Genomic DNA, 14097 nt, shown 5'->3' with positions numbered 1-14097 from the left:
ATATGTTACTCTTATCTAGGCCTTAACTTAATACATTTCTATTATCTAGGCCTAGATCTTAATAGGTTACTTTTATCTAGGCCTATATCTTAATAGGTTACTTTTATCTAGGCCTATATCTTAATAGGTTACTTTTATCTAGGCCTATATCTTAATAGGTTACTTTTATCTAGGCCTATATCTTAATACGTTTCTCTTATCTAGGCCTATATCTTAATATGTTACTTTTATCTAGGCCTATATCTTAATACGTTTCTCTAATCTAGGCCTATATCTTAATACGTTTCTCTTATCTAGGCCTATATCTTAATAGGTTACTTTTATCTAGGCCTATATCTTAATACGTTTCTCTTATCTAGGCCTATATCTTAATAGGTTACTTTTATCTAGGCCTATATCTTAATACGTTTCTCTAATCTAGGCCTATATCTTAATACGTTTCTTTTATCTAGGCCTATATCTTATTAGGTTACTTTTATCTAGGCCTATATCTTAATAGGTTACTTTTATCTAGGCCTTAATATGTTACTTTTATCTTAATATGTTACAGAGGGGCCGCGGTGGCCGAGTGGTTAAGGTGTCCCGACACTTTAACACCAGCCCTCCACCACTGGGTTACGAGTTCGAAACCTACGTGGGGCAGTAGCCAGGTACTGACCGTAGGCCGGTGGTTTTTCTCCGGGTATTCCGGCTTTCCTCCACCTCCAAAACCTGGCACGTCCTTAAATGACCCTGGCTGTTAATAGGACGTTAAACAAAAACAAACAAACAAACAATCTAGGCCTATATCTTAATACGTTTCTCTTATCTAGGCCTATATCTTAATACGTTTCTCTAATCTAGGCCTATATCTTAATACGTTTCTCTAATCTAGGCCTATATCTTAATACGTTTCTCTTATCTAGGCCTATATCTTATTAGGTTACTCTTATCTAGACCTGTATCTTAAAAGGTTACTTTTATCTAGTCCTATATCTTAATACGTTTCTCTGGTCTAGGCCTATATCTTAAAAGGTTACTTTTATCTAGGCCTATATCTTAATACATTTCTATTATCTAGGCCTATATCTTAATATGTTACTTTTATCTAGGTCTTATCTAGGCCTATATTGAATATGTTTCTATCATTTAGGCCTATATCTTAATACGTTTCTCTTATCTAGGCCTGTATCTTAATACGTTACTTTTATCTAGGCCTATATCTTAATATGTTTCTCTAATCTAGGCCTATATCTTAATACGTTTCTATTATCTAGGTCTTATCTAGGCCTATATTTAATATGTTTCTATCATTTAGGCCTATATCTTAATCTTTTTTCTATTATCTAGGCCTATATCTTAATATGTTACTCTTATCTAGGCCTGTATTTTAATACGTTTCTTTTATCTAGGCCTATATCTTAATATGTTTCTCTAATATATGCCTATATCTTACTATGTTACTCTTATCTAGGCCTGTATCTTAATACGTTACTTTTATCTAGGCCTATATCTTAATATGTTTCTCTAATCTAGGCCTTTATCTTAATACGTTTCTATTATTTAGGTCTTATCTAGGCCTATATTTAATATGTTTCTATTATCTAGGCCTATATATTAATACGTTTCTATTTTCTAGGCTTATATCTTAACATGTTGTAGTACCCGTTTCCGGTTTTTAATACAACGGTAGAGAGAGAGAGGGACTAATGGTGTGTGAATACGTTCCTGAAAGCCTCCCATGATGGGGCACATACTATTGCATCATCCAGATGGTTCCAGTCTATAGCTGTGCGTACAAAGAATGAATTCTTACATAAAATGTTTACCGTTTCTGTGATAAACTTCAGTAATAAGTACGCTTGACTTTCTCACTACAGTTGGTGCCCCTAAGGTACTCGCTACCCCTAGACTCTGACAATGTGATCAGAGATGTCCTTTGTCTCATTATATTTGTCTTCTGTTGCCTGTGCGTGGATTTTCACCTCCAGGTTTACCGCGGTTGAAATCTCCCGTCCTATGTGCAATTTCCCCCCCTAACACTACATGGGACGTTCTATTTATCGGTCACAAATTCAACCCCTTTTGCGACACATTCCTCGTCCTTTTCATCTTTCTCGTTTGATAGTCCGTAGAATTTATGTAACTTTCTTCTTTTTCGGTTAGTCATTTCTTCAGTTTAGGGAACAAACAACAGTACGGCTAAGCTCTATAATAGACCTAACGATATATCTAGTATTACTTTTCCTAACTTATCTGCAAATATGATTATATAATTATTTCAAAATCTTTAATTTATGGATATTAAATTCAGTGTGGACCCTGTTTCATCAGATGTTATTAAGCATTGCAAGCTTGTACGTACGTACTCGGGCGTTTCCGGTGATTTTCCGATTGATTGCTGGAACAAGTTAGCATTACCCAAATTCAATGCCAACTGTGTAATCACATTCAAACAATGGGCATGTGAGGTTGGTCAGGGCCAAGCATGGTATCTATCAAAGTACAGTAATGAACCAATGGGAGAACTGAATATTGACTTTACCAAAAATAAGGGAAATCCTGCATGTGATACAATTTCCAAACAAGAAATATCTTTAAAAAAGATAAACGGCATAGTTTAAATGCTGGTGTTTATAATATAAAACTGCTGGTGAAATAAATGAACGAACTAATGTGTTTCAGCACAGATAACAAAATGATATCAGTTTGAAATCATTTTGGTGATAATATCATGCGCGTAGCCAAGTTATTTTGTATGTGTGTGCAGAGAAATGAAATGAGGGGTGAATGAGTACCGTATTATGATATACAGTTAAGTGTTTGGACAATTTAAGTCCGTCATTTAACGATGTCCGAGTAGTTACGTTGTCCTGTTTTCTTGAAACGACGAGCCTTGTACAGCATTTAGAATGATAATTTGTGTTGACTTTACCTTATTTTGCACGCTTGGAACACGTTTACATAATGTCCGAGAATGTGTTCAATAACCATACGTACATAACCATAGTCCATTGGGCAAAGCAATACCTTTTCTGTGGGAAGGGCTGTAAAGAAAGAAATCAAGACCAAAAACCTGAAATCAACCTTGTATTTAAGTCGCGTTACCGTAACACGACGTTTTGGGATGATCATTGCGACGATAGGTGATGTTTTCATGACGGTATGTGTAGGTAAAATACATTTATATATAAAAATACAGTTGTAGTTATAACAGTTCCAGTAAAGTCGAATTGAATTTAACATAAATGAATCTTTCAACTGTACCGGTGGTTCATAACATAGCACGACATGTGTTCTAGAGTTAAGTTAAAAGTTGGATTTATAACGATTATCATTATACTCAGATAGGGGTTGATTGACGAGGATTAGTGTCCTTGTTGCGGTTATAGCCGAGCCTAGGACACTCTCTCAGATAGGGGTCAGAGTTCAGAAGCTTAACTACCAGGGAACTGTGTTCATGTGGCAACCCAGGCAAGCCAGGAAAACCACACTTGGTCTCGTTTGGAGACGTTAATCCCACTATTTAGCAGCCTTGATATATAAGGCAAAACATTCGTGACAACGTTGGTGTGCAAACCTAATGATTTAAAAATAAATTAATTTACTAATTTCATTGAAGATCAGACAAAGGGTACATATAAAATATCAAAATCTGTACATTTGAAAATTAGATTTCTGTGTCTATCTGCGTTCAGAAAGCTGTGTTTCATTATATTCAATAACATTCCTAAGCATACGTATAGTAACGTTCACCTAACGTTTGAAAGCAAACGATTTTTTTTAAAAGTATCGATTCATTTCTGCATTTTACCAACTGTCATGTAGTGAGGAAAAATCCAATAGTGAATTTTGTACTCTATGCGCATATATTTCTCCGGACCTGTTCTTTTGGTTAATGTTTTATAATTCATATTAAGATTAACAGTAACAAATATGTAAATCAGACTTCACCCTGGTTTCCGGTTGTAAGTAGTCCTTTATAGGAATGGCACCAAAGGGAGGATGGTGGGCTAGATGAGACCCCAGAAAAAAAATTTAAATGTTACTATGCCTAAATTTTAAATCATATTTAAATGAGCAATTTAAATATGTAAATGAGATATTATCTCCATTTTTCACTATTCGCTCATTCACTACATGTACGTTTAACAATAGATGATATAGGCGCTTATTTTACTTTTCTTATTTAAGAAAGTATAAGATTATTTTTTCTACAAGTTTCATGCAAGTTGTGCCGAAATACACGCACACATATTTGAAAAATAAAGTTTTTCTCGTTGTGTATAATTGTTATAATGGAATGAGTTAAATCATAATTCTATGTTGTATTGTGTTTTGTCATATTATCGTGATAATATATCTTATATAAGATAATACATTTTAAGGGATAGGAGATCTAACAATGCTATATAGTTTACATTCAGTACGTATCTGAATAGAGCTGTTAAATTGTTTGACATGTGTAAAAGAGCTTTCAGATACCCCCTTGCCTCGTGGAATCAATTGAAATCTACTTTTACCTGAAATGGCTTTACATGTACGTCTAACTGCAAAAAAAGCAAATACGTGTACTTGAGACATATTTAAAAATATAATTTGTTTAGTATAAAAAAGATAATTTGAATTGTATAAAATAAATATGTATTGTAAAAGGGAATGGTAGTAGAGATAAACAGAAGAAAATTCGGAGAATTTATAAAATGATTTGCTCTTTTTTGAAGGTACAATACCAAATAGACTGATTGATCAAGACAAGAGAGGTGGAGGACGCCAAATCGGAATCAAGTTAATAATCATTTAGTAGAGTAAAGTTGCAAACAAAATATTATTGAATTATTCTATTTTTTTTCTTTTAATTTAAGTTTCCTATGTTTATGACTTATCGTTTTTGTATCAAAGCTCATTTTAAACTTATCGAAACACTTTTAAGTCTATACTAGTAAATATATCTGGCATCTTTTTTATTTGACAACTAATTTTGAAATTATTTGGATTTATTTTCATTTTTCCCATATTTTGTGTAAACCGTTGGATATCTAAACTAAGTTTTGTGTGCTATTTAGAATTTGCTTCAACCTCTCATATATACATATATCTTGCAATTGGTTTTTGTTTAACGTCCTATTAACAGCCAGGGTTAGTTAAGGACGTGCCAGGTTTTGGAGGTGGAGGAAAGCCGGAGTACCCGGAGAAAAACCACCGGCCTACGGTCAGTACCTGGCAACTGCCCCACGTAGGTTTCGAACTCGCAACCCAGAGGTGGAGGGCTAGTGATAAAGTGTCGGGACACCTTAACCACTCGGCCACCGCGGCCCCACATATCTTGCAAATTTTGTATATAAAATGCATAATTTGGCATTGATCTTTTATGTCCTGAATGCTCTAAAATGTTAGCGTAAGCATTTTGCAATTCTGACAACCACCAGGGAGCTTTGTTACATCAGGTGTACCATTTTGACTTGTTTCTGATGTTGATGGTTCCTGCGGGGCGAGCTGAAATTTCTTCCAAAGAAACAGGTCTTCGGATTTTTCTTTGTCCCACTTTAACCGACCGATTGATTGCGTTCCCTACCACGTAATGACTAGTTATATCAATTAGTACGCAACTGTACTACTGCGTATAGGCAGCTTCGCGCCTGAATACGACTGCATTTCAATCAGCTCTGTTTTGTTTTTGTTTTTGTTTTGTTTGAACGAACTGACACTCATCCCCAGTTCATAAGAGTTAGCCCCCTTCTAACAGTTTTGTTACTACCTCAGTGATTATAACAGTATATTACATGTCTTTGCTAGCCAAGGTTTCTGATTACATTACACACCTTGGGTCATATAATTTAATTCAGTAACGAAAGTGTTAATATTTAACCAAATCTCAATATCAGATTGGTGTTAACCGTCTGATTTTATTTTCATTTTTCTCAAATGTTTGTGAACCTTTACGTCGCTAAACCTTTCTTCCTGAAGATAAGATCTTTTACTCCGCCGTCGTCCCTTTCCATGGAGACCAGGGTTTCGTATCCTTGGGATTCCATGAAATATTGCAGTTCATCCTTCCCGCCAGATCCGTGGGAATATTCCACTGTCAGCATCTTTATGTTGATTTTATCAAATGGAATAGTCTTGAGTATTTCGACCTCGTCTCCTTCCACATCTAGACTGAAGAAATCTATGGTCGTTTGGTTGAGGGCAAGCAGAATGGAATAAAGTGGAAAACACTGGACAGGCACTGGATCGAGTTTGATCCCTCGATTTGACAACCACTTCCGGACAAAATCATCATGGATGGCCCTCCCCATATTGAATGCTTTGTTAAACATAACCTGTGGAAACACAATTTTTCATCCAGTTCAAATTAAATATTTGCTTTTTCTTTTAATCATCATATATTGATATTAGATCAGCCTTAGATGACCTTCTAAAAAATGAAAAATAAAATAATAAATAAAAAAAAAAAAAAAAAATAAGAGAAAAAAAATGTTGGTACACAGTTATGAATTTAATTTTGTGAATGATGGCAGATTTTCTTTGTGGATTCTCAGTGTAATAAAACTTTCAGACGAAGATGCAAGAATTACTTGTATCAACATAATCAACACAAATAAAATCCCGCAAAAGATATTTTGCTGTCTATCAGTTAGATAAACTATTATGTATTACTGGTTGAGATTTGGAGATATTTTTGATGTAGGATATATTTTAAGTTGTGATGAAGCCTGATCGATAACTCATTTAACTGCTTGACGTAAGTTTTCATATTTAAGGGGAAATATAAGCAAGCACACATTGACCGTTTGCTGTTCAACTCCATTACATTCAGAAACTTATCAAACACTAGCGATATTAAAATATATGTAACAAAACAATCTCCAAGTTTTGCCTCGCTAATGTCACAAACATTTTCTGGATCAACAATGCAACCCATTGAATTATACTGAATTACAAATGTTTATATTCCACCCGGACATTTAGAATGGTGTTGATATATCTACTTCCACTGCTGCCGGTAAACAAAGATTGCTTAAACATTTTTTTAGAGATTATTTTCATTAAACAATTTTTTTTATCAGTTTATTGATTGTTTGTTTTTTTTCTTTTTCTTTTGTAATACATTATGTATAATTAATTCAGCACTAAGGACACAAAACATGCAACGCCTTGAGAACTTATAACGAAATTGTTGACTGATAATTGCCATATGCCAGTTTAACTACTCATTGATGGGTTTTAATTACCAGGCTCCCATTATCTGTCCAAACTCATTAAAAAATGTTTTAATACTATTTTAGTTACAACCACATGTCGCGTAGGAAAAGAGAAATATGCTTTTCCTCACCAAGAGAAAGAGCTTGCATGCACATTTTAAAAGCATCAGCTCTCAAAACTAATTTACATCGTCACTTTACACATTGGAACCGTTGATAGACATAATTAGTGCAGCATCATCTATTGTCCATTTCATACACTATTAAAACTTACTGAAGTTGTAGGTTTTAGATTGAGATAACCCTGTCTTACCTCGGCTGGGTAAGGTTTTGGATTGAGATAACCCTGTCTTACCTCGGCTGGGTAAGGTTTTGGATTGAGATAACCCTGTCTTACCTCGGCTGGGTAAGGTTTTGGATTGAGAGAACCCTGTCTTATCTCGGCTGGGTAAGGTTTTGGATTGAGATAACCCTGTCTTACCTCGGCTGGGTAAGGTTTTGGATTGAGATAACTCTTTCTTACCTCGGCTGGGTAAGGTTTTGGATTGAGATAGCTCTGTCTTACCTCGGCTGGGTAAGGTTTTGGATTGATATATACTCTGTCTTACCTCGGCTGGGTAAGGTTTTGGATCGAGATAACCCTGTCTTACCTCGGCTCTCCTCTCGGCTGGGTAAGGTTTTGGATTGAGATAACTCTGTTTTACCTCGGCTGGGTAAGGTTTTGGATTGAGATAACCCTGTCTTATCTCGGCTGGGTAAGGTTTTGGATTGAGATAACCCTGTCTTACCTCGGCTGGGTAAGGTTTTGGATTGAGATAACCCTGTCTTACCTCGGCTGGGTAAGGTTTTGGATTGAGATAACCCTGTCTTACCTCGGCTGGGTAAGGTTTTGGATCGAGATAACTCTGTCTTACCTCGGCTGGGTAAGGTTTTGGATCGAGATAACCCTGTCTTACCTCGGCTGGGTAAGGTTTTGGATTGAGATAACCCTGTCTTACCTCGGCTGGGTAAGGTTTTGGATCGAGATAACTCTGTCTTACCTCGGCTGGGTAAGGTTTTGGATTGAGATAACCCTGTCTTACCTCGGCTGGGTAAGGTTTTGGATCGAGATAACCCTGTCTTACCTCGGCTGGGTAAGGTTTTGGATTGAGATAACCCTGTCTTACCTCGGCTGGGTAAGGTTTTGGATTGAGATAACCCTGTCTTACCTCGGCTGGGTAAGGTTTTGGATTGAGATAACCCTGTCTTACCTCGGCTGGGTAGGCTGGGTAAGGTTTTGGATTGAGATAACCCTGTCTTACCTCGGCTGGGTAAGGTTTTGGATTGAGATAACCCTGTCTTACCTCGGCTGGGTAAGGTTTTGGATTGAGATAACCCTGTCTTACCTCGGCTGGGTAAGGTTTTGGATTGAGATAACCCTGTCTTACCTCGGCTGGGTAAGGTTTTGGATTGAGATAACCCTGTCTTACCTCGGCTGGGTAAGGTTTTGGATCGAGATAACTCTGTCTTACCTCGGCTGGGTAAGGTTTTGGATCGAGATAACCCTGTCTTACCTCGGCTGGGTAAGGTTTTGGATTGAGATAACTCTGTCTTACCTCGGCTGGGTAAGGTTTTGGATTGAGATAACCCTGTCTTACCTCGGCTGGGTAAGGTTTTGGATCGAGATAACCCTGTCTTACCTCGGCTGGGTAAGGTTTTGGATTGAGATAACCCTGTCTTATCTCGGCTGGGTAAGGTTTTGGATTGAGATAACCCTGTCTTACCTCGGCTGGGTAAGGTTTTGGATTGAGATAACCCTGTCTTACCTCGGCTCTCGGCTGGGTAAGGTTTCGGATTGAGATAACCCTGTCTTACCTCGGCTCTCCTCTCGGCTGGGTAAGGTTTTGGATCGAGATAACTCTGTCTTACCTCGGCTGGGTAAGGTTTTGGATTGAGATAACCCTGTCTTACCTCGGCTGGGTAAGGTTTTGGATTGAGATAACCCTGTCTTACCTCGGCTGGGTAAGGTTTGGATTGAGATAACCCTGTCTTACCTCGGCTGGGTAAGGTTTTGGATTGAGATAACCCTGTCTTACCTCGGCTGGGTAAGGTTTTGGATCGAGATAACTCTGTCTTACCTCGGCTGGGTAAGGTTTTGGATTGAGATAACTCTGACTTACCTCGGCTGGGTAAGGTTTTGGATTGAGATAACTCTGTCTTACCTCGGCTGGGTAAGGTTTTGGATTGAGATAACCCTGTCTTACCTCGGCTGGGTAAGGTTTTGGATCGAGATAACCCTGTCTTACCTCGGCTGGGTAAGGTTTTGGATTGAGATAACCCTGTCTTACTCGGCTGGGTAAGGTTTTGGATTGAGATAACCCTGTCTTACCTCGGCTGGGTAAGGTTTTGGATTGAGATAACCCTGTCTTACCTCGGCTGGGTAGGTTTTGGATTGAGATAACTCTGTCTTACCTCGGCTGGGTAAGGTTTTGGATTGAGATAACCCTGTCTTACCTCGGCTGGGTAAGGTTTTGGATTGAGATAACTCTGTCTTACCTCGGCTGGGTAAGGTTTTGGATTGAGATAACCCTGTCTTACCTCGGCTGGCTAAGGTTTTGGATTGAGATAACCCTGTCTTACCTCGGCTGGGTAAGGTTTTGGATCGAGATAACTCTGTCTTACCTCGGCTGGGTAAGGTTTTGGATTGAGATAACCCTGTCTTACCTCGGCTGGGTAAGGTTTTGGATTGAGATAACCCTGTCTTACCTCGGCTGGGTAAGGTTTTGGATTGAGATAACCCTGTCTTACCTCGGCTGGGTAAGGTTTTGGATTGAGATAACCCTGTCTTACCTCGGCTGGGTAAGGTTTTGGATTGAGATAACCCTGTCTTACCTCGGCTGGGTAAGGTTTTGGATTGAGATAACTCTGTCTTACCTCGGCTGGGTAAGGTTTTGGATTGAGATAACCCTGTCTTACCTCGGCTGGGTAAGGTTTTGGATTGAGATAGCCCTGTCTTACCTCGGCTGGGTAAGGTTTTGGATTGAGGCAGGCGTTGACGGTGAATGCCTTTCTGTTTTTAGTTTTCAGAGCTCTGTAATTAGTGGGGTCAGCCTCGATCAGCAATCCGTTCCATTTTCTTACTCTTTCGAAGAACAGGCTGTTGGAACCCTTTTCACCATTTAGAGCTCCACATTCTACATAAAATCCACCTTCCTGCAACACAGAGGTCAAAGTTCATTATACTGATACGTTGTTTTCTCGTCATTTACAACAAAAGTGATCATCGATTTGGATTTAAAATTACTTTTGGAAGATGCTATATATCTTACCTACTCCAGAAACTTCATGTTAAAGTCAACAATGGAAAAACATAAAATCTTGATGGATTAGTCATACTACTTACTACAAATTCAAGTCACTTATAAGTTCTGACTAAGTCGTGTCTGTTATAACTACTATCCAAAGTCAAGTCACTTAACACTACTAACCAAGTCAAGTCACTTATAACTACTAACCAAGTCAAGACACTTATAACTACTAACCGAGTCATGTATAACTACTAACCAAGTCACTTATAACTACTAACCAAGTCAAGACACTTATAACTACTAACCAAGTCACTTATAACTACTAACCAAGTCACTTATAACTACTAACCAAGTCAAGTCACGTATAACTACTAACCAAGTCACTTATAACTACTAACCAAGTCACTTATAACTACTAACCAAGTCAATTATAACTACTAACCAAGTCAAGTCACTTATAACTCCTAACCAAGTCATGTATAACTACTAACCAAGTCACTTATAACTACTAACCAAGTCAAGTCACTTATAACTACTAACCAAGACACTTATAACTACTAACGAAGTCAAGTCACTTATAACTACTAACCAAGTCAAGTCACTTATAACTACTAACCAAGTAATGTCACATAACTACTAACCAAGTCAAGACACTTATAACTACTAACCAAGTAATGTCACTTATAACTACTAACCAAATCAAGACACTTATAACTACTAACTGAGTCATGTATATCTACTAACCAAGTCAAGTCACTTATAACTACTTACCAAGTCATGTATAACTACGTACCAAGTCACTTATAACTACTAACCAAGTAAAGTCACTTATAACTACTAACCAAGTAATGTCACTTATAACTACTTACCACGTGACGTATAACTATTAACCGAGTCACGTCATTATCACTATTAACCAAGCCACGTCATTATAACTATTAACCAAGTCAAGTCACTTATAACTACTAACCAAGTAATGTCACTTAACACTACTAACCAAGTCAAGTCACTTATAACTACTAACCACGTGACGTATAACTATTAACCGAGTCACTTATAACTATAACCAAGTAATGTCACTTATAACTATTAACCAAGTCATGTCACTTATAACTACTAACCAAGTCAAGTCACTTATAACTACTAACCAAGTCATGTATAACTACTAACCAAGTCACGTGTAACTACTAACCAAGGCAAGTCAATTATAACTACTAACCAAGTCAAGTCAATTATAACTACTAACCGAGTCAAGTCACTTATAACTACTAACCAAGTCATGTATAACTACTAACCAAGTCACTTATAACTATTAACCTAGTCAAGTCACTTATAACTACTAACCGAGTCAAGTCACTTATAACTACTAACCAAGTCATGTATAACTACTAACCAAGTCACTTATAACTATTAACCTAGTCAAGTCACTTATAACTACTAACCAAGTCATGTATAACTACTAACCAAGTCAATTATAACTACTAACCAAGTCAAGTCACTTATAACTACTAACCAAGTCAAGTCACTTATTACTACTTACCAAATCAAGACACTTATAACTACTAACCAAGTCAAGTCACTTATAACTACTAACCAAGTCACTTATAACTGCTTACCAAGTCAAGTCACTTATAACTACTAACCAAGTCAAGTCACTTATAACTACTAACCAAGTAATGTCACTTATAACTACTAACCAAGTCAAAACACTTATAACTACTAACCAAGTAATGTCACTTATAACTACTAACCAAATCAAGACACTTATAACTACTAACCAAGTAATGTCACTTATAACTACTAACTAAGTCAAAACACTTATAACTACTAACCAAGTAATGTCACTTATAACTACTAACCAAATCAAGACACTTATAACTACTAACCAAGTCATATATAACTACTAACCAAGTCAAGTCACTTATAACTACTAACCAAGTAATGTCACTTATAACTACTAACCAAGTCAAGTCACTTATAACTACTAACCAAGTCATGTATAACTACTAACCAAGTCACTTATAACTACTAACCAAGTCAAGTCATGTATAACTACTAACTAAGTCACTTATAACTACTAACCAAGTCACTTATAACTACTAACCAAGTCAAGTCCCTTATTACTACTTACCAAGTCATGTATAACTACTAACCAAGTCACTTATAACTACTAACCAAGACACTTATAACTACTTACCAAATCAAGTCACTTATAACTACTAACCAAGTCACTTATAACTACTAACCAAGTCAAGTCACTTATAACTACTTACCAAGTCAAGACACTTATAACTACTAACCAAGTCATGTATAACTACTAACCAAGACACTTATAACTACTTACCAAGTCAAGTCACGTATAACTACTAACCAAGTCATGTATAACTACTAACCAAGACACTTATAACTACTTACCAAGTCAAGACACTTATAACTACTAACCAAGTCATGTATAACTACTAACCAAGACACTTATAACTACTAACCAAGTCATGTATAACTACTAACCAAGTCATGTATAACTACTAACCAAGTCATGTATAACTACTAACCAAGTAATGTCACTTATAACTATAACCAAGCCAAGACACTTATAACTACTAACCAAGTTGGTTACTTATATGTATTCGCCAAGTTAAGAACTGAACAAGTTACGAGTCCAGTATGTTGTTACCAGAAAACCATTTTCACTCTTTAAGTTAGCCATAAGTGTACTTGCCATGTAGTGAAGTCGGCTATCGACCAGAGGCGTCTGGCCAAACGAGGGCTCTACTACATCCGGGTCATCCAGATGATACGGATCCAAAGATGGCATCTCAATATAATAGTTTCTGATCAGTGACACTAAAGTCGGGTTGTCCTGGGTAACTCTCTGTCCGTTTAGGTAGGCCATAACTTTTCTGTAATCAGTGGAACTGAGTTTACTTGGATTGGTGTTATATTTCTGAGGAGTAAATCTTTGTGGTTCCACCACGTACTTACGTATCTGGGAAAACAATCCCTTCATACGAGTTTCGGAGAGGTCCGTCTCCAGGACTCTATTCTCTTTCTCCATCATGACAATGACCTGATTGACCCCACAGGAAGGTGTGGTCAGTTTGGAAACTTTCACCAGGCTCCACAGTGATATCAATGGACATAGCATGACCACAGCGAGCAATGGTAGTCGGGTCAAAGCCAAGGGAAACTTAGCCATAGTTTAATTAACGATACTTAATACATTGTTATTATAGTGGATGTTTTTGTCCTTTTGTTATATTAGTACTATTGTCCTATAAGTTGTAAAACGTTCGGAATACAATGAAATTATGAAATTAGATCCAGATTCGTAGTCTCTTCGCTCCCTTATAGTGCCCTGTCAAATAAGCTCCCTTTACTCACACAAGGCCAACTCAATAAAGCATTATGATTATTAAGTATATAAAGCAAAAGTTACAATCATCATTGTATAGTAATATACAATACTAAGAATTCTCTCAAATCTATGCTCTGGTACGTTTAGTTTAGATAGAGTGTGCCATCTTAACTGTCGCCCTTTTTCTGTGCCGTACGATAAGCCGTAGCCGTATGGAAAATCACCCCAAACAAATGACCACGAACATTTCTAAAATGAAGTAACTTTCTCG

The 14097-nt window shown here is 37.0% G+C and overlaps 1 protein-coding gene across 1 annotated transcript; it reads right to left on the bottom strand.

The window, feature by feature from the left end:
* Window positions 1-5915: 5915 nt before the first annotated feature.
* On the bottom strand, window positions 5916-13667 carry LOC117316978 (protein Star-like). Its single transcript, XM_033871757.1, has 3 exons — window positions 13146-13667; window positions 10182-10376; window positions 5916-6320 (listed from the first exon to the last, which is right to left on the bottom strand). Exons 1-3 carry the CDS (start codon window positions 13665-13667, stop codon window positions 5919-5921), a joined length of 1119 nt encoding a protein of 372 aa, XP_033727648.1. The 3' UTR covers window positions 5916-5918.
* Between the last annotated feature and the right edge of the window lie 430 nt (window positions 13668-14097).

This window comes from Pecten maximus, chromosome 18 (assembly GCF_902652985.1).
Source record: "Pecten maximus chromosome 18, xPecMax1.1, whole genome shotgun sequence".
Lineage (NCBI taxonomy): Eukaryota > Metazoa > Mollusca > Bivalvia > Pectinida > Pectinidae > Pecten > Pecten maximus.
Note: the sequence above shows the minus strand (reverse complement) of the source record. Positions and strands in the feature narration are given on the sequence as shown.